This window comes from Vanacampus margaritifer, chromosome 1, assembly GCF_051991255.1.
Source record: "Vanacampus margaritifer isolate UIUO_Vmar chromosome 1, RoL_Vmar_1.0, whole genome shotgun sequence".
In the NCBI taxonomy this organism is placed as follows: Eukaryota; Metazoa; Chordata; class Actinopteri; order Syngnathiformes; family Syngnathidae; genus Vanacampus; species Vanacampus margaritifer.
The window spans coordinates 21,985,501-22,011,411 of NC_135432.1; the positions used below are offsets into that span (position 1 = coordinate 21,985,501).

At 40.5% G+C, this 25,911-nt stretch overlaps 1 protein-coding gene across 13 annotated transcripts in view; it reads left to right on the forward strand.

Annotated features, from left to right (window-relative positions):
- Positions 1-25,911, forward strand: part of dmd (dystrophin) — a 146,113-nt gene that overhangs the window by 113,149 nt on the left and 7,053 nt on the right. For 8 of the 13 annotated variants that reach the window (XM_077583341.1, XM_077583351.1, XM_077583294.1 and 5 more), the window contains 17 exons: positions 728-900; positions 1,008-1,164; positions 3,026-3,137; positions 4,714-4,982; positions 5,071-5,217; positions 7,314-7,377; positions 8,345-8,405; positions 11,327-11,362; positions 18,872-18,933; positions 19,228-19,302; positions 20,349-20,550; positions 20,620-20,705; positions 21,151-21,308; positions 21,691-21,857; positions 22,220-22,331; positions 23,925-24,061; positions 25,187-25,225. In XM_077583341.1, coding sequence (XP_077439467.1) covers positions 728-900; positions 1,008-1,164; positions 3,026-3,137; positions 4,714-4,982; positions 5,071-5,217; positions 7,314-7,377; positions 8,345-8,405; positions 11,327-11,362; positions 18,872-18,933; positions 19,228-19,302; positions 20,349-20,550; positions 20,620-20,705; positions 21,151-21,308; positions 21,691-21,857; positions 22,220-22,331; positions 23,925-24,061; positions 25,187-25,225 — 2,057 coding nt within the window. Of the gene's footprint in view, positions 1-727; positions 901-1,007; positions 1,165-3,025; positions 3,138-4,713; positions 4,983-5,070; positions 5,218-7,313; positions 7,378-8,344; positions 8,406-11,326; positions 11,363-13,962; positions 14,192-18,871; positions 18,934-19,227; positions 19,303-20,348; positions 20,551-20,619; positions 20,706-21,150; positions 21,309-21,690; positions 21,858-22,219; positions 22,332-23,924; positions 24,066-25,186; positions 25,226-25,911 lie in introns of those variants that run through there. The other 5 variants (XM_077583371.1, XM_077583313.1, XM_077583361.1 and 2 more) reach the window with 3 other exon arrangements.

Genomic DNA, 25,911 nt, shown 5'->3' on the forward strand with positions numbered 1-25,911 from the left:
TCCGTCGGAGGAGCTGGCTGAAGTGGCTGGGGAGAGGGAAGTCTGGGCTTCCCTACTAAAGCTGCTGCTCCCGCGACCCGACCCCGGATAAGCGGTAGACGATGAATGGATATAAATCGTTGCACCTCTAGTTGAGTCAAATACCAACTGGCCCTGCCCATCCAAAAATTGACAAAAATGCACCCCCACATACACCAACAAAGTCCCACTCAAAATGAAATTGAGGCCCTCTCACTTAATTCATCATGCAAACTTCTCAAGGCTTCAGCATTTTTCCTCAGCCCTTTCAGACAATGAGCTCTTCATATTCAACTGCATTTGCAGGAAATGTGGTCACTAACTATGTTAACGTTCCCTGTTCACTTCATATATTCCTATTCTGTTTATTCCTATGAATTCCCATGGAAAGTTCCCAACTTTGAAAATTCCTGCAACCCTCGTGGCAGGGATGTCAAAGCATTGCATGATCCAGTCAGATTGTTCTGATGTCACGGTAGCTAATGCTAACATATTGGCAGTATTAAAGCCCTAATTACATGATTTCTTTCTCGGATATTTCAACATGCACTTGAAATTTGTGACCCAATTGCATGAAATCGTATTAGATTTGAAATCGCTCACAATCTCTCAGCACCTCCGATTAATTTCAAGACAAAAGCACGAGAAGCCTCTTGCTGTATTTCAAAGATGGCTATCTCCGCCTCTTAGCATCTTTTCGTGTGTCCAGGACCTCGAGGCCGAGATTGATGGCCACGCAGAACTGTACCATTCCCTTGATGAGAAGGGCCAGAGGATTCTGAGCTCACTGGAGGACTCGGAGGATGCCGCACTCCTCCACAGACGTTTGAACAACATGAGCCAGCGCTGGAATGATCTGCGCAGTAAGACTCTCAGCATGAGGTGAGGGAAAGGCAAACTTAAGAAGAAGATGCTTTGAAGGCGCTCACTCGGTTAATACATGCCTGGATGGATGTATGGATGACTGAATATGCGTTTGGGTTTCAAAGGGCTCACTTGGACTCGGAAATGGCACCTTGGAAGAGGCTGCATATGTCGCTGCAGGATCTGCTCAACTGGTTGAGGCTGAAAGCTCAGCAGCTGGAGCGGGAGACGCCCGTAGGCGGTGACGTCCCTGCGGTCCAGAACCAGTTGGACACTCACCGGGTAGGATGACCCGCACACGGTTGGCAAAATTGGACTTGGCTAATGGTGGTAATTTTGGAGCCATTTGTAGAAGAACATTTGAAATGAAAATAGATGAAAACATGTCACAATGAAAACAGTAAATGCAGAATATTAGGGTGGGTGGGGGGATGTGGCGGGGGTTGGTCTGTCAGGCCCAAAAGTAAAGACATTGTGAAAAATCATCACATTTGAGCAGTTTGTATACATTCTAAGGTAGGAGTGCTCACAATTGAGGACAAATTCAATTATGAATAGGAATTAAAATCCTTTCCTTGTTGGCATTTCTGTATCTTAATTCTTCCTTCTGCAACTGGTGATTTTGTGCATACCAGATAAAGGTCATATGCTGAGTGACCTGAGTGAAGAGGTATAAAAAAAAAATAAAAAAAAGATGACATTTTGGCAGACATCATCACTAAACCGTTAACCTAAGAGGGTCATAATTTACATTTTGCCTGTCAAACACGATTAAATGCATATTAAACAGTCCAATAATGTATATTTTTATAATGGCTTGTTTTTATGACATGAAATTATGAGATTATGAGATTACATTAAAAGCGGGACAAATCTGCGTCCTCCTCAAGGAGGCGCCACTTGGCAGACAAAGCATCTCAAAACCAAATGGGATGGCTGCTGTTCGGAATAAAGCTCTGATGTGTTTGTGTCCATTTGAAACCCCTCACATGCATACATATGTCGTTCCTGCAGGTCTGTATAAATAAGCATTAATTTGCCAAAATTGCCTTATGAACCTTTTCAAAAATGCAAATCCCCATTTTCACACAAAACTTTTGGTATAAAGATAAGTAAGATACATCATGTGAGGAACAGAATTTGGTCCCAAAAGCAGACAGGACACAAAAGTGGAATAGTAGAATTCTTTCAATACAAAAAAAGCAAAGTAGCAACAAAGAGCAGGACATGGAATAAAACTAGACATTTTGACAACGTGTCATTCAGTTTAAGAGTGACAACATCTTGAACCTTGATGTTGAAGAGTGACAGCATCAAGGACCTGTGCCTCTTTTTGTCATAGTGGCCTTTATTCTGTCATATAGAATTGTGCATCGACCTTAGTGAAATTACAACATGACTATTAACTCATTCACTGCCATTGACGTCTATTGACGTCAAAAATTCATTAGAACTATTTCTATTAGTTTAACATTTTTTTCCACTTTTGTTAACAAGAGTATGAATACCTAGAAAACATTTTTTTTGTACATTTAGAACAGATATAAAATTTATGATTAATCGTGAGTTAACTATTGAAGTCATGTGATTAATTACAATTCAAAATTAGCAGCGTCGGGCAATTAAAATCGGAATTAATTGCATGACTTCATGACTTAACTCACGATTAATCACAAATTATATGACTGTTCTAAATATACAATTAAAAAAATCTAGGTTTTCATACTCTTATTAACAAAAGTGGGGGGGGAATTAAACTAATAGAAATAGTTCAAATGATTTTTTGACGTCTATAACCGTCAATGGCAGTGAATGAAAATAAGAAATGTGTGCACCTTTTATGTACAAGAGAAGAAATACTACAATCCCTGCCTAAATAATAAATTCTAAGTTTATTGCCCCTCAAAAAAATCCCCCCACTCCCAAACCATTATGACCCTGAATTATAGCATGTTCATAAACAGAATCAGACCTAATGTTGCTGTGACATTATGCAAATTGAAGGAACGAGTAAATGGAAAATGAAGTACTGCAGGTCCAATTAAAATCCCATTTTATGCAAGTTCAGTTTTCCCCGCAGAACGTTTCACAATGTAGATTAGCACGGCGTGTCCAAATGAAGCGTGCGTATGTCTTGTCGCAGGGCTTCAGGCGGGATGTAAGAGCCAAAGAGCCTGTTGTGACCAAGGCACTTGATGATGTCGGAGTCTTCCTCTCCCAGTTGCCCCAAGAGCCTCCGTCACCAGAGCAGCGAGGTAACATACTCAAAAACGCATTTAACACACAAGCACCTTTCAGGCTTCATGACTGACTTTGATGTTTCTCACATTAGAGAAAGCCAGAATGATGTGTGTTGGGGGGGTTAAAAACAAAAGTGTTGTAATCATTGAGGGCATGATTGTGCAAGTCATGCTGTTGAAGAGAAATATGTCGTGAGGTGATTTTAAAACAGCAACTTCAAAAACATTTGTACTGTATATCTATTTTCTAGCTTGTCCTCACTGCTTTTGAGTCACGGATAAATGTAGCCTTTCCCGGCTGACTTACATCACATATAAACAACAATTCACACTCACATTCAAGTCAGTCTTCAATTAACCCCACATTTATGTGTTGAGAATGTGTGAGGAAATCAGAGTCTACTCTATAGGGAAAATATGAAAACTCCACACATAGCCAAGATTCAAAGTTTCAAACACAGGACCACTCCATTGTGAGGCAGACTTGCTAACCACTAACTATTTCACTGTGCTGACTGGGACCATATATTGAGGACATGTTAAGTGAAAACCAGGTCGTCACATGACTTTCCACATTGCAAAAAGAGGCGCTAGCCAGCAGCTAACTCGCTAATCGCAAGCTAATCTTTAGTGGCTCCAACTCTTGTCTGGGGGAGCGGTGGGCTCATCCTGGGCCTTGGCCTATCAGATATCCAGTCATGTATTCAGATCAGTGGGATCTATCTATCTATCTATCTATCTATCTATCTATCTATCTATCTATCTATCTATCTATCTATCTATCTATCTGTCTGTCTGTCTGTCTGTCTGTCTGTCTGTCTGTCTGTCTGTCTGTCTGTCTGTCTGTCTGTGTATATATATATATATATGTATATCTATCTGTATATATTCTATATACATTTATGTATATATATGTGTATATATAAATATAAATGAGAGAGAGAGAGAGACCTTCCAATTTTGGAGGAAATTTTACTTGATAGTTCTTCGTTGCTGGTTCTTTTAGAAAATGGTGCAAAAGCAGCCTCCAAAGTGTTGGGCCTTGGCATTCACATATCAATGGTCACATGTGGAGGTTAACAAACAAACTTCGTGGCGCCATGGCAACAGCCCGGTTACTGCTGAAGTTTTATGAGCCACTGGCCATAATGGAGCGTAGGAGGCAGGAATCCAGCTGTTAATAACTGAAGGCACAAGGCACGTTCCTGCTGCTCTGAGAAAGTTCACACTGTATCTTTTGAGTGTGAGACATTTTATTCGCTTTACGTGTGTGTACTGAAATTGCGTCTTGTTGATTTAGCCTCCTCAAAGTGAGCAGTTGTATTTGGGTTTGAATGATATTGTACAAGTCTTCATGTTTTTAATGACTTGAGCAATATCATGGTAATCGACGTATGTCAATTATTTTCTAGCTGTTCGACATTTTCCACTATGCCAAAAAAAAGAGGCATTTTTTTGTAAACAGAAAATCTTTGATGATAAATGATACACAGAAGATATCGTTCCTAGCCAGTGTTTGACACATAACAAACAACATCTCTCAAGTTGTGGAACGGAACCTAAATGTGACACAAGTCTCTTTGTACCTCAGACATCGGTTCCAAGGAGCGTGCGCAAAATATCGGGCGAATCCTGCGCAAGGAAGCAAATGACGTGATGGCCAAATGGGAGGAGCTAAATGGCAACTCTGCCGATTGGCTGAGGAGGCTGGAGCTCGCTCTGCAGCGGCTGATGGAGCTCCTGGAGGTGGAGGACCTGCTGGATGGGCAGCTGAGGCAGGCGGAGATGGTGAAGGGCGCTTGGGAGCCTGTCGGTGACCTTCTCATCGACACGCTGCCAAAGCACATACAAAGAGTCAAGGTTGGCTTTGCCTTTTGTCCGCACAAACAGTCGTTTCCATGAAATGTATCTGACGTGCTTTCCATGCGTTGGCACGTGTGTGGCAAAGGAGTTCCAGGAAGAGATTGCCCCCATTCAGGAGGACGTGACGCACATGAACCAATTAGCGTCCACTTTCACTCTGCCTGAAATCCAGCTGTCACCCAGCAACCTGGAACGCATTGAAGAACTCAACACACGCTGGAAATTGTTGCAGGTACTCAGAAAGGACTCTTTACATTACTGTAATATAAGTTGTTGTTTTTTTTTTATCCGGCAATTTATTTGTGTTCTGGCAACTGGCCCAAAGTCAGCTGGGATGGGCTCCAGCTCACCCTTGACCCTAATGAAGAGAAGCGGTACATAAAAAGGATTTAGGGATTGCCACAAAGACAGGAAACGGGTGATAATAAATGAGTGCGGATTATTTTTTAGCAACTTTTGGCAATGATTGCTTGCATCGTTCACTGACTGTGTGTGAGCGTTTTGGTGACAGAGACTCTTCACGCTTTGCTTTACAGCACAGGTACATCTGAAATTCTGAATCTAGTTAAGTATTATTGTAAAACACATTTTTTGCATTTTAAAATACCTTGACCCTGAGCTCTGTGCAATCAACATTTTCACAAGCTAAGAGTAACATAACAATGAGAAAAATGATGCACATTTGCTTTCTTAAAGGGGAAGTCAACCCCCCAAAAAATTCTTAACAATGTTCTATAAAGTCCCACTTGTCTAAATATGGTATTCGGGTTGTTATTGCGTTAGTGGAATATGAGTTAAAGTCCGGCAGTTTTTATCAGTATCAGAAGGCGGCCATTTTGCCACTTCTTGTCGAGTGAAAATGACAACTGTGATGTTGCTTAGGTCTCAGGTAACGACCAATCACAGCTCAGCTTCAGCAAACAGGTGAGCTGTGATTGGTCGTTGCCTGAGCTCTGAGCAACTGTGATGTCATCTTCGGTCAACAGCAAGTGGCAAAATGGCCGCCCCCTGAGATGAATAAAAACACCTGCATTTTGCTGCATAACTCGTATTCCACAAACGTAATGATATTATTGTCAAGAAATGTTAAAGGTTGACTTTCCTTTTAATAATTGCAGTTTCCAAAATGAGAAATCTGTTTCTTTCTCGGGCCTCTAACAAACATGAATCAAAAAGCAACTTGGAGCTGTGGAATAGTGTTCCCTCTTATTGATCAATAAAAGAGCTTACAGCATTATTCTAAAAACACCCGCTTCAATAAAAATTGAGTTGCAAGCCCTTTTGGGGAAACCAGCGCTAAAATAGTCCTCTGTAAGATACTTGTCAGTCCAAATCATTTTTCCTGCTTGTGGTTGCAGGCTTTCATCTGACTCCCATATGTGCAGTAAAACACAACTGAGTGAACATCGTACAAGCTCTTGAAACATTTAAAATGGTCATATGGGTACAGAACTTTTTTTTTCCCCAGCTTCCTACTTCAACTCTGAAAGATGAAAAGAAGAGAGCAGGTACCTGCATGCTGAAGTCACTTCAAACAAATAATCATGGTCTTTGCTCAGAACACTGTGATGTGAAGCTGCCCGGCCAGCACAAGCACTCACTTATTGAGTAATTGCACCAAATTCCTCGCGTTTCTATTCATTTGTACAATTCCAACAAGGTTACTATGGATACGTGGGGGGGGGGAAGACAACCAGAGCAAAAAAACGGCTTGGTGGGGTGGACATGAAGGTACAAAATAAAAAATCCTCATCACACGTGTGCTCGTCTCCTCTCCCAAGTGAGGCCTGCAGATTGTTGGAGAGCAAAAAAACGCTCAATTAGCCGGAATGCTTCATTCCGGCTGGATTACGTACTTGTTCTATTAAGGAAACGCTCAAGACACTTCTGATGATTCACTTTATATATTTTTTTTTTACTTCCTGAAAAATAATCAGTTTCTGCTGTGCGCTTCCGTGCATCAGATGGCTTTGCGTCATATCTCTTCCCGTTTGAGAGGTTTAATTTCATGAGAAATATTGTAGCATTTGGGTGCCGCAGTCATGTGACTAAGTCATTATGAATGCCAGCTCACATCACCTGCCGCATGCTGAAAACCAACAGATACCTCCGTCCATTTATTATGTTATGTGGTACATGAATTAAAAACTGAATTAAATTAAACTCTTACAGTGGCTTTTTTTTTTTTATCCAGTAGAATAAATTTGTTAAATATAGTTTAGTTGTATTCAACTTGCATTTAATCTTTTCGATCTCCTTTAAAACATGTATTGTATGTGTATGTAAGGTTCCGTATTGATCGGATTTTTCTGTTTGATGTTCTCTCAGGTCTCAGCCGATGACTATCTAAAGCAGCTGATGGATGCCCACCAAGACTTTGGCCTCCTTCATGGTGAGTAAAACCACACTTTCTCATGACACAATCTATTCATGTATTTTTCAGTCATGCCAGTAAATGTTAATATGACCCTGGATTTTAGTCTTGAATCCACACTACTGTCAGGTATGATTTGAGTTTGATATTTGCTCTGAGCCGTCTGTCAAATGATACTCTTCAACTATGGCAAAAGTGTAGCGTGAAGCAGAATATTTGCGTGGAAAGGCACAATGATGTATTTTTCATGATTACCACATTAGGCAGGGCTGATAATGTGCAAACCGCTGGCAACAAAAGTGAGTTCACCCCTTAGTGAAAGTGCCCAAATTGTGGCTCAGTGTCAATATTTCTCAAATATCCACTTAGGAGTGTATTCACTTTTGCTGCCAGACATTCGTGACTGAATGTTGAGTTATTTTGAGGAGACGGTAAATCAATTGACACCGTTATACCAGCTGCCCACTGACAACTTGAGCGTCATTTGTTCAGTGTTCTGACTGCAAACTACCAAGATATCATTCTGACTTTGAAATTTTAGTCTGGGACTGTCAAAGTTGTTAAATATAACATAAATTTGCATCACTTACTTTTTAGGCAGTCTTGCAATCTTCTTTGTATAACAATTTACGCCATCCACACTATTTTTATCCTTCTCAGCCCTCATCCAAAGCTTCCTTCCTTCCTTCATTTAAGTTTTTTTTCTGAAGGAATTGAAAACCACCTGAAGTAAATGTGACTCCAAAGGAAACGAAACAGACCCAAACAATGTAGAAGCAAAGTGATTTCAATGTAGATTTGCCTGTTTGTCTATACTCGCATGTGCGTGTGCGCTCAGTTTAAACTCCAGGAATGTTCCCTGCGAGGCACAATCACGCTTTTTTTTACACAAATCGCTTTTATGCGTCCGCTCCACTTTGTTTGTCTGCACAAGTTGTTTCCTTTGAAGTGTTAAATAGCCAGCCCTCGCCCCTTGTCTCTGCAGGATCTGTTGACAGCCCCTTCGAGCAGGGGGTCTCTCCAAACAACGTGCCCTACTACATTAAGTAAGTACATGTGTTCCAGCAGCAAAAACATGCCTCTAAAGTCAAGAAATAGGACCTTTGTGCCACTGAATCCAAATTCACTGTTGGATTGCCGCTATTAGCTTTGCTAGCTTCTATGTATTATATTTGTGGTTTGAGACACTTCTTAATTCTGCCCATAACTAATTAAACATTACTTACAAAAGGTTTGCATGCACAATGTAATTAATCAATCCTGGGACTAATCGTGGTGGCTGATTTTTGCATCTTTAAATTACCGCGTTGGAAAGGCAAACCGTCACACCTGTGCGTAACCATAACTGCAATTTTTGTGGCTAGAGGAAGGCAAAGGCAAACCGATGAGGAGAGCAGATCTTTTCTGGTTGTGCAAACATTTTTCAACCCCAAAAAACATTATTGCCCCACTAATCTAAATACGGTATTCTGGTTAATATTGCGTTATTGGAATATGAGATAAGCAGCAAAATCCAGCAGTTTTTATCAATATCAGAAGGCGGCCATTTTGCCACTTGCTGTCGAGTGAAAATGACATCACAGTTGCTCAAGTAACAGGTAACAACCAATCACAGCTCAGCTTCATAAAACAGATGAGCTGTGATTGGTCGTTGCCTGACCCCTGAGCAACTGTGATGTCATTTTCAGTTGACAGCAAGTGGCAAAATGGCCGCCCCTGAGATGGATCCAAACGGCTAGACCACCATTTCGACACTCCATCATTCTGATATCTCGCCTTGCACGTCTGCTTCTGTTTGTGGTGTACAGTGAAAATATATAGCAAAATGTAAATTTAATTTTTCTTTGGGGATTACGATAACACTTGTTTGGGTTGAGGCGATACTTTGTCAAATACAGTATGAATATTTGGGGTGTGCCAAAAAATTGATTCTCATAAGAATCGCGATTCTCATTTAGTACGATTCAGAATCAATTTTAAATGTCCCAAAATTGTATTTCAATTATTTTATACCGTCTTACCTTTGTTTGTGTGTGCCTTTATCGGGAGCGCTGTTCATGTTGTACCCGATTTGGCCACTGAGGGGCAGTGTGGTTCCATGCGGTCTGATACACTGTTAAGTTGTAGTAGCCACATTAGAGAGTAGAAGGAAAAAGTCATGATCAAGTTATTCCAATAAAAGTTGTTTTTTGCAGCGTGGAGCCGTTCTTTTGAGTGATAAAAGTGCCGCGAGTAGAGCACTAATTAGCATTAGCGAGTCAGACTGGAGTAGATCATTACGGTTCCTTGAACATCTATAAATTGAAGCAAAAGTCATTGTCAATCAAATCATTTTGAATCAAAAATCGTTCTTAATTGAAAAGTGATTCGGAATCGAATCGCACACCCAAAAATCGGAATCGAATCGAATTGTGAGACATTCAAAGATTCCCACTCCTAATGAATATGTTCTTTTTTTATTCAAACATTTGTAATGTGGCATTAGAAAATTCATCTTATTGAGTGTGCAGAGACGAAATTTGAATACACTTTGGTCTTTTACAGGGCAAGAAGCCATATTTAAATAGTCATAATGTATGCCACACACTTCACAAAAGGTAGTAGAATTGCCGAAAATGGAATTCATGGTGTTAAGCCTGTTTTACAGTTTGTGAAGATGAATGCAAGCCACATTGCTCAATGCGAAATGGCTGCTAAATTTCTCTACTTGAGGTTCATACTGTGGGTTGAAACATTTAATCTTTGCTATCACAGAGTGAATTTTAAGCTCAAGATCCACGTCCACACACAATAAGGGTTTTAGAAAAAGAAAATGACACATTACACACAGCTTGAAAATCAAAAATCAGCTGCCACACATACTGAGGTCTCCAGTCCATTCCTATATATTATGTTGCAAACTTGGATCTACTGTATTGTAGGCTACATGGACCCTTGGAGTCGACATGAATAAATAATCAGTATATTATTGATCAGCCATGCATTCGTTATTATAAGTCAGGCTCAAGTCTGTGATTGCTGCAATGAAATCAGAACCCGGAAGGCGATGATGTCATTAGACATCAACGTTTGAATGTTAGATAATCGCACATTTCAAAAGGCAAGTCAGAAAAGCACACTTGTCTCCGTCTATAGGGTAGACATATGTTATAGACTGAGTTTTGGAAACTCTTCACTCTGGCAGGAGTTGCCAAAAGCCGAATCACATTGAAAAATGTGTTTTTTTGAATATATCTTCTTTATTGTAGCAAAAGAAGAATTCTAACTTCATAGCTATGTGGTCTTCATTATGCTTCCGTTTTCTATACTTCCATTTTCTATACTTGTCCTTATAAGGGGCACGGGATCACAACTGACCGTCAGCCGCAGGAGACGCTATCATTAAAACAAGTTAAAAAAAAAAAAAGATCACAAATGTGGTCGGTTTCGATTTTTACAGTGATATGTGTGTGATTTAAATAACCTGGTTTGGGTTACACATAATAACATAATAAATGATCATTGTTTGCAGAGGCCACATTTTTAAAAATTATAGAATATCTTTGTGTTGACCGCCATACGTTGGCGGGGGAAATCCTTCCTCGAAATAATCTTTTGCACTGTCCAAAATTGTAGCGCAAACATCACATGTATTCATGCATGTTTCTATGCATGAGTGTCCCAAAGAAGCACTGCATCGATATCAATGCATGGTTAACATTTTTCTTTCAAGACGTCATCAGCTGAAGCATACGACACCCCCCCCCCCCCCTCCCTTTCCAAGCACCTTTCCTGCTTCTTGCGCAATCAGAACAAGCATTGTGCTTCATGTCATCAACTACTTACATCTTTTCCATGCGTGCTTTAACTGAACAATGGCTTTGACTAATTCACTGGAAACAGCACTTGCATAAAATCAAGGTGCAGGCGAAAAAGTTGCATGGAGGAGGGAAAGTGAAGTGACAGGGTTTTTTATCTCCAAATGCAGAGACAAAGCTGGAGCTGACCTGATGACCAAGACACTGTGAGTGTGACATTTGAACACACACACGCACACGGAGTGATGATTCAGCAATACAGTATTATATCTCGCGCAAACAAGCGCAGCATTACGCACACGTGAAGTGCGTATGAACACGGATGCGGCCAACCAATCAAGTGAGAGTATTTTTGCGAGCACTTTTCAAGGATTTGTTTCTGAGCAGTCTTGTCGATAAAAATCACGTTGCGTATCATGGAAGTGTTTTGGGCCACCGCTGCAGTTTGTTGCTGTTTCAATGAGTACGTCTGAAATTTTTGACATCATAAAATTATAATTGGGTAATTGATACAGTTAGTAAGATCACGTAAACAATGCAAAGCAAATTCCACAAAACGTTGTAGGATTGCTACAAGGGCCAACAAAGTCTACTACATTTTAGTGAGGATTTGGATGAAGCCGTTGCTTGAAAGTGGCAGGTCTTCACCCAGCATATCCTTCTGGTCATTGGCATTCTGTAACTGTGTTAGAAGTAGGCAAATAAGACTGGTCTATACATTTTTACTAGTAAGAAAACTTTTTTTGATTTTTTTTCTTTTTTGGCGATGATTCCACAGTTGCATGACAGAAGGTTTTAATGATGGTGATGATGATAATAATAATAATATAGTGATGTATTTAGTAATATTTTTAAATTACGAAACTCTTGGAATGTGTTTCAGAAACATCATAGCTATTAATTCCAACATATGGTAAAATCCATATTGTGCATGCTTTGGTAGAGTAAACTTAAAAAAAAAAAAAAGTAATGTAATTTCTCTAAATCAGCATCAAAATTCCAATTGAATTCCACACTTGGTGGGTGAGCGGGCAATTGAAGCATAAATGTTCTATAATGTAATAATCATTGGTGAGGAATTTATTAAAGCCTACAAACACGCACACAGGTAGAAACAGGCAGCCGTTGTGGGGAGATCAAAGTTGATGCTTGGAAAATAAATAACCGGGTGAGTCTCTTTTGCTAGTGAATTTTTTTCAAAGCTTGTACTCGGCAGCACAAGTTGTCTCCATTCAAATAGAGCAATAGACTTTTGAAATTCCTCTTTAGTCCGCTCTTCGTCTCTGCTTCCACATATGCTTTTCTTTCTTGTCTCCGCCTGCTACATGTTATTTAATGTTGAAAAGCAGAAAGCTTCTTGGGAACACCTCAGCTCCTTTCCTTTCACTAAGACTGTGATGGGGGAAGGGGAGCTCCGCCACAGCTGAGTTGAGCTTTGACGGAAAAAGAGGACTGCCTTGACCAGAAGTAGGACATTGTTTTTCAAAATAAATGCTACAGTATTAGCCGGTCTTGCTGCAGTAGGATAAGTTGATTTGGTGGAATGGTCAAAACAAATATTGCTGAATAACTCCATCCAACCATTATACTGTATATAATTAAATTAGGTTACATTTTGTCTGAATAATAATCTATTTTTTGTGCTACTATCAGGGTTGTAAATTAATGCTAATGTTAGTTATGCTTGAGTACATACTAGTTGTGTACCTGCTATACTAACTGGTCAAGCATTAACTTTACTATATTCTTTAAAAACACACACACACATTTCAGTATGAATGTCATTTTTTGGGGTTATTTATTCATATATATTTTTAATATTATTTTATAATATGATCTATTGCATTAGTTTAAGTGACCAATTCCATTAAGGGATGTACGTTTTTTTTTGTTTTTTTTAATAGTCACTGATGGTGTAGTGATGCATTTGCCCGACTTCCATGCAGACATGGGTTCAGCCGCCACTCTTTGATAGTGTTGTCGCTCTGTGCCCAGTGTTTACTGGCGACCAATCCAGGGTGTAGTCTGCCTTTCGGCAAATTCTAGGATAGTCCAAGCTTTCTGAGACCCTCACAGTGCAGTCATTAGGTAGATCAGTGGTGTCCAAACTCAGTCCTCGGGGACCAGAGTCCTGCAGATTTTGGATGTTTTCCCTTCTCCAACGCACCTGAAGCTTATCAGCAAACTCTGCATAAGCCTGATAACGATCCTGTTCAGTGGAAACAGGTGCGTTGGAACAGGGAAACATCCAAAACCTGCAGGACTCTGGTCCCCGAGGACTGAGTTTGGACACCACTAAGGTATAGATGGATATCTGAGGCAGCTCACCTTCTTTCATTTTTTTCTTTCTTCTTCTTCTTCTTCTTCTTCGTGGCTAAAAAGGTTTTAGTCACAGGGTTAGTTTGTGTTGACAGGCACAACTGTGGACTAAAAGCTGACTTAATGCTTAGTTTATATGTTTTAGTTAATATACTGAAGGTTGGTCATCAGGAGAGGGGAACAAGGGAAATAAGCCATTTTAGGGATTGATCTTTGGTTTTTAAAATATTATATTTGACTTTATTATGTCTACAGTATGTTGTCAGTTTACAGTACACAAGTGCATGTTTCTGTAGGGATTATTTACAATTTCATGAGAGGGAGACAGAAAATGCGCTCCAAAGTATATAATTTAGCTGCCTTGAAATGAAGACATTCACGTCAGATGTGCATACTGCTATATACTGCGACCCCCAACAATAACATGAACATTTATTTTGGAAAGAGTTGAGCGGAAGTAGCCTGTTTGTTTTGTTGCATGTTGGCGGGCTTCATTCGGGAATCGGGAGTCAGCCAGTCAGCCTCCCTGCAAAGCCAGCAGTGCTCACACGCGGATAATCACAAGCTCGGACAAGCTCCGGCAAGGTTGTCTTGGTGCTGTTTAGACGCTGGGTCGAACCGTGGAAAGGCTTTTCGCCGAAATTGGAGGCGACATTGGGGGCTCTGTAGTCTGTTCTGCCAGAATTGCTAGCGACAATGCGGGAGCAGCTTCGGAAGTGAGTACCGGTGACGATTTATATTAATTGTGGTTCAATAAATGTGCGGGTTTGTTTTTTTTTTACGATGACGTTGGCTGCAAGTTTTCACGGCCACATAGTCGTCGAGCTGCGTAACTCATCTTATTATTTGAAAATATCCGCGATTTGGCGTGCGGGTCATTTGGGAATGAGGGGAAAAGATGCACTGGCTTGGCATTTGAAATGTGGGATCAAACGATAGGTACCCCCTTGTTTTATACAATCGCACACCGCTGAAGGAATTAATAATTTGATATAACAACGCTTTTAACTTGTAATAGGCTAATAACTTCCGTAGCGGTGGTTTGGTCTCGCGGCTTTGGATACCTGGATCGGGCATTTCCTCATTCGGCGTCTTCCTCGGCACGTTTGTGGCCCATGTTCGAATCTAAAGAGGCTCCATTGTGCTTTAAAGCAAACACACTGCAACCGGATCTCTAGGTGTGGGCGTGCGTTTATTTGCGCGCGCGCGCGTGTGTTTTGTGGGGGATTTGTGTTGATTTGTGCACGCGCGCCGCATCGCCCTATTCTGCAGGCTGATGCATCAGTGCGTTGCATTCCTTCACACGCACGCACGCGCGTTATCAAGTCCCCACCCCACCCCCATGGTGACAGTCGGCGTTTGGAAATGTTCGTGCATCGGATCCAATTTAAAGGTGGCATGAAACGGACTGCGGTTATCCGGCCGAAGACACTGCACGTCATTGTATGTGAGTGATGCTCAGCCGCAGTGTGGAGCCTCGCGCACTCCCACGGATCTCAACGTGCACCCCCCAACACACAGACAAACGCCTAGAGTTGTTGAAAATAAGGGTGCTCGATGCGGGATGGATGGATGGATGGCGCAGAATGTTGGCACCCGCGGGTGCATTCGTGCGTGCGTAGTCCAAACACAGTTGAATGTTGGGGGCGAAAAAGCTAGCAGAGAAACCTGGAAGTATTCACTTGCTTTTGGTTAATATTTTTAATCATTTACAAGACCCTTGTTTGATTTTTCTTCTTGTCTTTATTTGCAAGCTTGCGAGTCCACCAAAGGTTGCTAGTTGTGTTCAAAAAGTCATGTATGCCACTGTTTCTTATCCTTTATTGAACCAAGGCACATATTTTACATAAAATCGAATTGTACGTCACACCATCAATCAAAAATGCCACAAAGTGGATACATGTAGGTTAATTGATATGTAGTGGAAGAAAAGATTATTGTTCTGCTTGTCACTATATGTCACTGGCATAGATGGATGCAATACATCTATCAATTTTCTAAACCACATTATATCATAATTTTCACACAACAGATTCTGTTTACCCAGGGTTAGTCACGAGCCAATTGCAGAACACGCAGGAATGTGTAATGGCATCATTTTTGGACCAATTAAATGAAATTGAATACATTTTTTTACAGGCATGCTACAATATATTACAAACTACTCGGACACAATCTGATGGAAAATTAACCTTTGGTGTCAAATTTATGACAACCTGTGGTTGTGTGATAGGTATATTCAATAGTTTAGTGCTAGTAGGCTAACTTTCAGGGCTGAAATTGCATCGGAAGTTTGTACTTTTCCAAGATGAGGAGATTGCAGTGCGCTGTCAACCCGGTTGTGAGTTTTAAGTTTAAGTTAACATGTTTCATGTCAATGTCATTACTGTTTTCACCCCCCAGATACAGTAAACCCCCATTATAGACCTTTTTACCGTTATGTTACTCGCACTTCTAGTTGGCAAGAGACTGAGCCATCCCCGATTGCACCACTTGTAAACAATCCCATCCATGCTTTTTGACAGAAGCAGAGCGATTGAGAAAACAGGGTAAATGGCTTGAATGATGATTTTAGCCTTCTTCTCTACTGCCGTAGTTTCAAAGTGTGAAGTGTCAGTGGGGAAGATGTAATGTGGGGTAAATTGCTTCCCAGGGAGACGGAATGGCGGCCGTAATTTGCATTTCAGTGGTTCAAGTTGATTAAAAAACAGACACGGTGGAAATGCAGACATAGGTGGCATGATCATTGAGGGACTGGCAATTAATGACTTCTCTTTTAGTAGCCGTGCTGTTTTGACGGTAGAATAGATAGTGTGCTGTCGTCTCTTAGAAAGCCAGCCATTATGTTTTGCTAAATTACTCAAATCAAACCAATTGAACATTTCAGACATACCTGTGAGAAAATACCTTCCACCAACCCCATGATGGATGTTTGCTGTCCACTGTGTCCCCTTAGAAGTGGCTACCATGTCCGCCTATCCTAACTGGGGTCGCAGTGGTGCTGGAGCCTATCCTAGCTGACTCGGGGCAAGGATGGCTCCCCCCCACCCCCAAACTGGTCACCAGCCCATCACAAGACACATACTGTACTATGCCTGTGGGCAAAACACTTTGTTCAGAAGATGCCTTTGATGTATTCTTTGAACTATACTGTGGTACATCTTAACATTCCTGTAATTCTGCTAGCCGTCACCTGCAAGATGTAGAGTGTGTTGGTGGGGGTGTACATCAGGAGTTTCAAACTTGTGGCCTTGGGGGGGCATTTGTAGCCCCTGACTTGACATCAAAGTTTCATGTGCAAAGCTCCGCACCTTGTTACCCTGGGCATTTAAATCAGTTATCGTCTACGCAGGCTCTTGACAACTTATGGCCAAACGTCATCTAAAATGACACCAAGTGGAAGCAGACTGTATCCTGTCGCCCACTCCCAGTCGCATCTTTTTCAAAACCTGTCATGAAAAGAAACCTTGGCGACGAGAAAAGCCAATTTCAAGAAAAAACAAGAGATGGAATGTTTTTCAGCACCCTGACATGTCTGGAATGCACAGAGAAAGTTGCGGTGCTGGAAAAATCAGTCATCATTAGTCAACTACTGTAGACATACTGAGGAGTATGCAAAGCAGCAGGGAGATGAGAGAGCGGACCGGGTCACCAATCTTGTTCACGTTCTGAAGAACCGTTAATGTTCTGATATGAATAACGACTGAGAAGATTGGTAGTACTTTTTTTTCTTTCTTTTTTTTTTATACTTGACCCTCTTTTTTGTGGAATACTGGATGCGGACATACCCAGACTCTATTTCCAGCTACGCCCGCACAAATTGAGACCCCTGGTTTACATTTTGCTTTGAGATTATGTTCACTGGTACGAGGCCTTTTTACGGGCTACTACTACCGCATTTTAATGTTAGTCATGAATAATGTAGTTTGAGAAACTCTGAAGTCTTAAAAAAAAAACAAGGCCAAGGCCAAATGACCTAAAGCACCGTGACTGACAAGGAAATCTAGTCAAATAAATTGAAACAATCCTTTTAACCAAAAGTCAAGGCATGTACACAGAAGTTAAAAAAGGAACATATAATAAAAGCTGGCCAAGAGGAAGAATGCTAGATCACAAGATGCAAAGGAACTAGAGTATTATTAGTAGCCGTTGGTATTATGGAAAATATTGTGTGTGTGTGTGTGTGTGTGTGTGTGTGTCTGTGTGTGTGTGGTGCGAGCAGCACAAGCACAACTCAGTTGGTTCAAATTCAAACTGTGTTAAAATATTTGATCATATTATTACATTTGATTTTTTCTAATGATGAGTGCATTGTATTCAGAAACTGTCAAGACTGGAACACAAATATGAGCGAAAATGAAGTGATCCATTTTTCAACGCATGTTTGGCTATCAGCTTCATATTTTATTTTATTTTTGTGTCCTCCTGTGATGAATGTGCGTAAGCCATCTGCTCGGGTGTGGCTGAACTGCAGGCAGCCGTATTATTGCATGCACGCACGTAAGGTGTAACAATTAGGTGTTCAATGTTTCACGGTTATTATGTGAATGCATCAAACCCGAAATGAGCTGAGTGGCTGAGATATTTTTGTGCGGGTTGTGATTTTCAAGTACCACGGGACCCCTCTCCTCTTTAGTTGGAGTGCAGGGGACATGCTGCAAAGCAAGGCATGCGTATGGATTATTATTTTTGAAGTGCTCTCCAGACAAAGGTTAACGGCAGCCATGCTTGTGTTTGACCGACTTCCACGCGTGCTCTTTTAAAAGCTCAGCTCCACGTGTGACAAAAGGAGGCGAAGGGAATAGAGGCATCATCGTTATTTGATTTATTTATTTATTTATTTTGAATGGCATGAAAGCGAAACTGTCAATAGACTGTGGAGTAAAAGAAGACTTTTGCTTTGTTGTTGCGTTCCAATTATGACAGTCCTAGTGATTCCTAACCAGATTATTAGATGTGCTGTGAGAAATGATCCAATTTCACTTAAATGGTCCAAAAATGATTATGTATCCACCCTTTTTGCTTGTCACACAACAAATTAACAGCTTTGCATTCAACATTTTTTTTACTTTTGCATTCAATAGTCCCAGATTAAATAATGAGAAAATTAAAATTGCTTTATTTTGTTTTAGGGTTAGGATAAGGAAGTATAGCTCTTTTTTTCTTCTCTGGTGTTGTTTTAGCACTTTGCTATGAAACAAGATGTCTGGTATACCTTTCACTCGTACTTTTTAAACCTGGAAATGTAAAAATGCATACATTATTAAGAGTTGTGTGTCGGAGCAGTAACAGTTTTAAGCATTATGCAGGCAAGGCTGCTTAAAACCTGCAGAAGAACTCAAAACAAAGACAGTAATGAAGATTATTTCCTATTGTGTTTCCCATTCTTCAAACAGCCACCAGACCCAGACAACATGCTGGGACCATCCCAAGATGGCGGAGCTCTATCAATCACTTGGTAAGAGCTCCTTTCTCATTGCGGGGACTTTTACGAGATTTTTTTTAAACTGGAAACAGTGTTTTGTTGTTTCAGTATCGCCACATGACTAACAAGGCTCCTATGTCAGACTGATAAAATGGTATTGGAGCATTGCACTTTTTAATGCTACCAAGGTGAAAAATATTTGAGTTATTTAAATGTGTAAAGGTACCCACAGACTTAGTTTTATAAAAAGATGGCCTGTGAGAGTGTTTATTCCAAGCAGCGCAATGTTGTCAAAAATGTCTTTTCTGACTCATGTTTCTTTTTCAGCGGACCTGAACAATGTTCGATTCTCAGCCTACAGAACAGCCATGAAACTCAGACGCCTACAGAAGGCTTTGTGCTGTGAGTGCTCTTCTTGACGCGTGCATCCATTTTCTGTACAGTTTGTCCTGGTCGGGGTCATTTGGTGAGAGGCAGAATTCACTCTGGCTGATCACCTGTCAATCACAGGACAGATGTCTTTTGTAGTAGCCCACTAAAGCACTTTTTGAAGGATTTATTTAAAAAAAAAAAACTTAATATATGTGACTGTCTTGGTGGTCTCTTTTCTTACCCTGTCATATCATCATTGCGTCAGACCCTCCTGTTCACTCTTGCATGAAAAAACGCTTATGACGTATAAATGTGTCATATGTACGCGCGACTATGACTTTTAGGCCGTATTGATACATCTTATGTATGGAAAGCGTTAAAGAGCACATCACTAGCTTAGGAAAAGTCTACTAGCGAAATGCAAGTTCCACGTTTTGTATTTAGAACTGCCTTAAGAAAATCTGCTAGCATAATGCTAGCACGCACAATGCAAAACGCTGTAGAAGAGGGCTAACAGTTACTAGCATAGGTGTTGTCATGTTGTTACTACCAAAAGTAGTACAATGTAAGGAAGGTACAGAATAATGACATTTCTTTTCATTAAAATAGGAAAAGATGATCAAAGTGTTTTGAGTTGAGAGTATGGTTATGTATTGAATTGTATATACTGGAGTGTCACGCCAAATCTATTGTCTTTTCTTTTCTTATCCTGACCTAACCAGCTCTTTTCTTTTTTCTTTTTCTCTTTTTTTAATTTCCAGTCAATTCTGGCCATGCTCTGCCTTTACAGTATTTTCCAATACGTATTAATTTTCCCTTGACTTGTTAATGGTTATAAATTGTAAGCATTCAAAGTTAGGTTGGGGAATTTATTTATTTTATCTTATGTATTTATTTATTTTTTCTCCCCCCCAAAAAAAGGTTGGGGAATTTAACTTAACTTGAAACTACAAACATATGCTGTGGGAGCATGTGACATTTAATACATTTCAATCAATGTCTTAAATGCTATCTCATTGCCCTCTCACCACCCTCCTTTTTGCTGGACACTCCCCCTTTTCTCTTTTGGTGTCCAGTGGACCTGCTGAATATGCCAACGGCGTGCGAAGTGTTCGACCAGCATGGTCTGAAGCAAAATGAGCAGCTGCTGGACATCTCCCAGCTGGTCGCCTGTCTGACCAGCCTGTATCAGCGGCTGGAGCAGAATCATGCCCACCTGGTCAGTGTCCCTCTGTGCGTGGACATGTGCCTCAACTGGCTACTCAACGTCTATGACACGTAGGTGCACATCAACTTCTTCACTGCTTTGAAGCTGTGCCAGACTTTTAATGATTTGTTATTTAACAGAGGCCGCAGCGGAAAGATTCGCACCCTATCCTTCAAAACAGGAATCATCTCACTCTGCAAGGCCCACCTGGAGGATAAATACAGATGTAAGTCATATCACTCTTGAGCATCAACACTAGAAATTGTATATTGCGTAGAAAGAGTCATGCTAAACAAATAGACTCTAAAAGCAAATCTATGGAGCCTTTCTTCTCTACTGCCGTCATTTAAATGTGTGAAGTGTTAGTCGAAATGATGTGACATTTATGGTAAATTGCTTCCAAGGGAGACAGAATGCTGCCTGTAAATGGCAAGTTGATTAAAAAAAAATAATAGGTGTGATGGAAACTCAACCGTAGTTAACATTATCATCGAGGCACTGGTCATTATAGTTGTTTTGATGCTGAAATGGAAAGCACGTCGTTGTCATCTGCTGCCAGGCTAGCCATTATGTTTTGCTAAATTACTCAAAGACAACCCAGCCATGTTGGTTTAGTGATGCACTAAAATAGACGGTGACATTAGCACTGAAATTGGGTCTCCCCTGGACAGTCTTGTTCAGGCAGGTTGCGAGTGCCACCGGTTTCTGTGACCAGCGTCGCCTCGGTCTTCTCCTCCACGACTCCATTCAGATCCCACGGCAACTCGGCGAGGTGGCTTCGTTCGGCGGCTCCAACATCGAGCCATCTGTGCGAAGCTGCTTCCAGTTTGTAAGTGCATTCATCATGGCTTTACGTTTATAAATATTTGATTTTTGTTTGTGGTGAATGTACGTTTGTGTATCACTTATTTTTGCGACAAACATCACGCAGTTACAGAGCAGTCCATCCTCCGACCACTAGGAGGCAGTGTTGCTGTCTGCATTGATCCGAAGCAGCGATCTCACATTTTACATTACATTGAATAATTGTGAATTGAAAAGCAGAAAACGAGCCTTTATCTGATCTTCTATTATGGGTTGAGAAACAAAATATAATCGTAATTTATTTCCCTCAAACTTGATTGGCCTTGACACGGAAGTCGTTCTTCTTGTGCTAGAAGAAGCAACATCTGAAGAAGAATGTCTTCCTCCTCTCCAAATTTCTTCCCCAGGCCAACAACAAGCCAGAACTGGAGGCTGCCATGTTCCTGGACTGGATGCGTTTGGAACCCCAGTCCATGGTCTGGCTGCCTGTGCTGCACCGTGTGGCCGCCGCCGAGACCGCCAAACACCAGGCCAAGTGCAACATCTGCAAAGAATGTCCCATCATCGGCTTCAGGTCAGCACAAAGTCTCTCCGTAACACATGTGTGAGCAGACTTTGGGGGACATTTTGGTGCATCATCAATTCCGCTACATAAAGGGCAATAAAGCATGAAATTCATTTAGTTTTCACTGAAGCCTAAATTGAAACAAAATGAGACTAATGCTGTTGTCTGTATGCGTTGTTGAGCACCGGGCGTGAAGCTATAATAGCACCCTGTGGTCTCATCACTACAGTCTTAATCATGTACCATGTTTTGTTTTGTTTTTAAGCTGATGAAATGTATTCTTTTATACATCATTAATCTTTATTTCTTCAACAGTCAAATCTCCCTTCTCTTTTTTTTTCTTCCTCCCCCTTGTTTCTCTCGCATTGCAGATACCGCAGTCTGAAACATTTCAACTATGACATTTGCCAAAGCTGCTTCTTCTCTGGTCGCGTCGCTAAGGGACACAAGATGCAGTACCCTATGGTGGAGTACTGCACCCCGGTACGAGCGCACGCATCGATATTCATCCTCTGTCCAAGCATGTATACAAAACGACACGCACACTAGGTGCCTGACTCTCTGAAAATATTCTGCGTCTGTTAGTGTTATGAAAATCCTCCTCCGACTCAGATCTGCAATTACACAGGCTCAGTATACTGTAGTTCTAGTTTACAGCTAGCGTTACGCTTTTCCGTGAGCAAACTGTGCAGTTTATTGAACTTTTGTCGTTAATACCCCAATTAAAGATTTAAAGCAACAACCTCATTACTACTAAACAGTTTTCCCCAAATGCCTTTATTATACATTTTAAGAATGTACTGTATGCATAACTGAGAAGCAAGCATTCAGACCAATTTCAATTATTGTAAGGGGAAATAGAATCTTTTTTTTTTTGCCCTCTCAGACACTTTTTGGTTCTAAAATGTTCTATTGTATCTTATCAGCCAGTAGATTAAAAGTAAAATGTTGGACACAAAAGCACTGATGCATCAGTGATTAGGGGTGTGCCAAAAAATCGATTCTCATAAGAATCGCGATTCTCATTTAGTACGATTCAGAATCGATTTGAAATGTCCCAAAATCGATTTTATTTAAATTATTTTATACTGTCTTGCCTTTGTCTGTGTGTGCCTTTATCTGGAGCTCTGTTCATGTTGTACCCGATTTGGCCACTTAGGGGCAGTGTGGTTACACGCGGTCTAATACACTGTTAAGTTGTAGCCACATTAGAGAGTAGAAGGAAAAATTCACAATCAAGTTACTCCTATAAAAGTTGTTTGTTTTGCAGTGTGGTGCCGTTCTTTTGAGTGATAAAATTGCCGCGAGTAACGCGCTAATTAGCATTGGCGAGTCAGACTGGAGTACACATTACGATTCCTTGAACATCTATAAATTGAAGCAAAAATCCTTGTCAATCAAATCATTTTGAATAAAAAATCATTCTTAATCAAAAATCGATTCTGAATCGAATTGCACACCCAAAAATCGGAATCAAATCGAATCGTGAGACATTCAAGGATTCCCACCCCTATCAGTGATGCTTCGGCATTTTAAGTGTCCTACCAGATTGCTGGAAAACCAACTTGAATAAATCTTCTGTAAGGGGGTCAACGTGTGAAGACAAGACAAAACCATACTAGGACAGGAATTTTTCCATTTAATATTTTAAAATGTTATCTTATTTCGAATAGGTTAAAAAAAATCAAGGAATTCACTTTACACGGGTTCTTTAAATGAACGGAATAAATGAAGGAGAATAATGTGGGTAATACCGTGTTGAATCCCTGGGAACTACAGTGCAAGCTGAATCAGGATGACAATTGGGGCAATGTGATGGGGCGCTTAGTAAGTGCCATGAGCTTCTCACAAAGCCTTGGTGATTGATGCATCATTATTTTTCTCTCCATGATCGGGGATTTAATCCTTTTGCAGGAAAAGTTCAATATTTCAAAAATGATAATCAGGCTAGGAAAATGAATATCTCATCCTTGGCAAGCAAGTCATTTATTTTGTTGAGTATCTGGGAAATGAAAATGGTAATGCAATGACACACCACGTTGTTAATCAATGTTTAAAAAGCCCTTTTTCCTTCAGACGACATCCGGCGAGGACGTCAGGGATTTTGCCAAGGTACTGAAGAACAAATTCAGGACTAAGCGCTACTTTACCAAACACCCACGGATGGGCTACCTACCTGTCCAGACCATCCTGGAAGGTGACAACATGGAAACGTGAGTCTCTTGTTTTCACAAAACTTACTGTGTTCTCAAGCAATATTCAGTGGTGCCTTCAGATAGGCATTTTTTGTTTTTGTTTGTTTTCCATGACCACACTTGTAACAAAAAATGGAGTAATCTTTTTTTGGGGGAAAAAATAGCACTCTATAATATACTCTGTAAATTTCTTCAGTTCAATGAACACTGTGCTGCTCCACCTGGTGTGCACACCTTGGCCACCTGGGGGCAGTATAATATAAACATATGTGTGAGACAGTCACAGCACCTCAGAAAACTGCAGTGTAGTGAACCCCCTCATACTCACAAATCGTTACCCGCAGATTCACATATTTGTTTGTAGATTTTTTTTCCAATATTGTTTATTTCTTTTTTTTATTTGGTGGGGAGGTTTTTCGTGGGAATCATTTAATTTCCCCAATGCATTTCAATAGTGGGGGTCCACCATAACAGAATATAACCGTTTTTCACAAAATATAAGAAAATATGCCAATGAAGCATTTTAGGAATCAATGTAATATAAAACCTGTCTTCTAAGTATTTTTGTGTTGAAAAATCTATGTCCCCCCAAAAAATGCTGTTACCATCCCTAAACAGAGCAATAGACATGAGGTCACTTTTTATAGGGTGCCTGTGGCAGAAGTTTACAGGATAGGTGCACATTTTCAAAAGGAAAACACACCACACGAGTGCCACCTTTTCATCCCACAAAATGTTGTCAAGCTTTCATAATTCCATCAGTTTTTTTTTAGCAGCCTGACACCAGCCAAAATTTAGATGATGTATGACTGTAAAGTAATTCAGTAATTATGAAACACAGATGGTGATGCACACAGTGTAATTAACGTTGCATTGTAGTTTACGTTTTGTAAAGATTACTATAATTATACCTGCAGCTGTACTAAAAGTCGTTTCAATGAGGAGGCGTCTGTTAATGGCGGAGAACTATTCCTTTAATTTCAATTTGTAAGACAGAACATTTAGTCTGAAAATGTGTTGTAAGATCTTTACCTTTAAGAATAATATTGTATAGTCAACACAGCTTATGTGTTTGATTGCCAGTCGGCAGTTTTCCTCCACTGCCAGTGTTATCTCATGTTTTGATTTTTTTCTGCCTTGCAGCCCTATCACACTGATCAACTTCTGGCCCGTGGACCATGCGTAAGTACCTCTTCCACTTCTATTTGCCATGATAGTGAACAGACAAGAAAAGAGTTTCCCAGCCGTTACTAAGCCAATGCACAAATTTTATAGAATAGAAACGTACCAGTCATAAATGAAACAAAAAGTAAATATACAGATTAAAGATGGAGTATTTAGTCCTGAAGCTGCTAGCGAGATTTGAACGTAGCCGCCCCAAAGAAATGTTCACTAACGGCGCCAGACTAAAGCAGCTAGCTACATTGCTAGCATGGCTTATTTAGTTCTGAAGCTGCTAGCAAGATTTGAACATAGCCGCCCCAAAGAAATGTTCACTAACAGCGCCAGACTAAAGCAGCTAGCTACATTGCTAGCATGACTTATTTAGTCTTGAAGCTGCTAGCAAGATTTGAACATAGCCGCCCCAAAGAAATGTTCACTAACGGTGCCAGACTAAAGCAGCTAGCTAAAATTGCTAGCATGACTTAGAGTATATAAGTGCAGTAGAAGTAGTAAATAATGTTCCTTGTGAGGATGGCATTTAACATCTTGACGCGCTAGCGCTGTTCCAAAGAAATAACTTCTCTGTATGAATTTGTTGTCATAAAGGGGTCGGCTTTAATGAAAACATAATTTTTCAAGGGCAAAACCGCCGCATACTCGTTCAAGTCCTCTGAGATGGCTGACTCTTATTTACACGTGTCTCA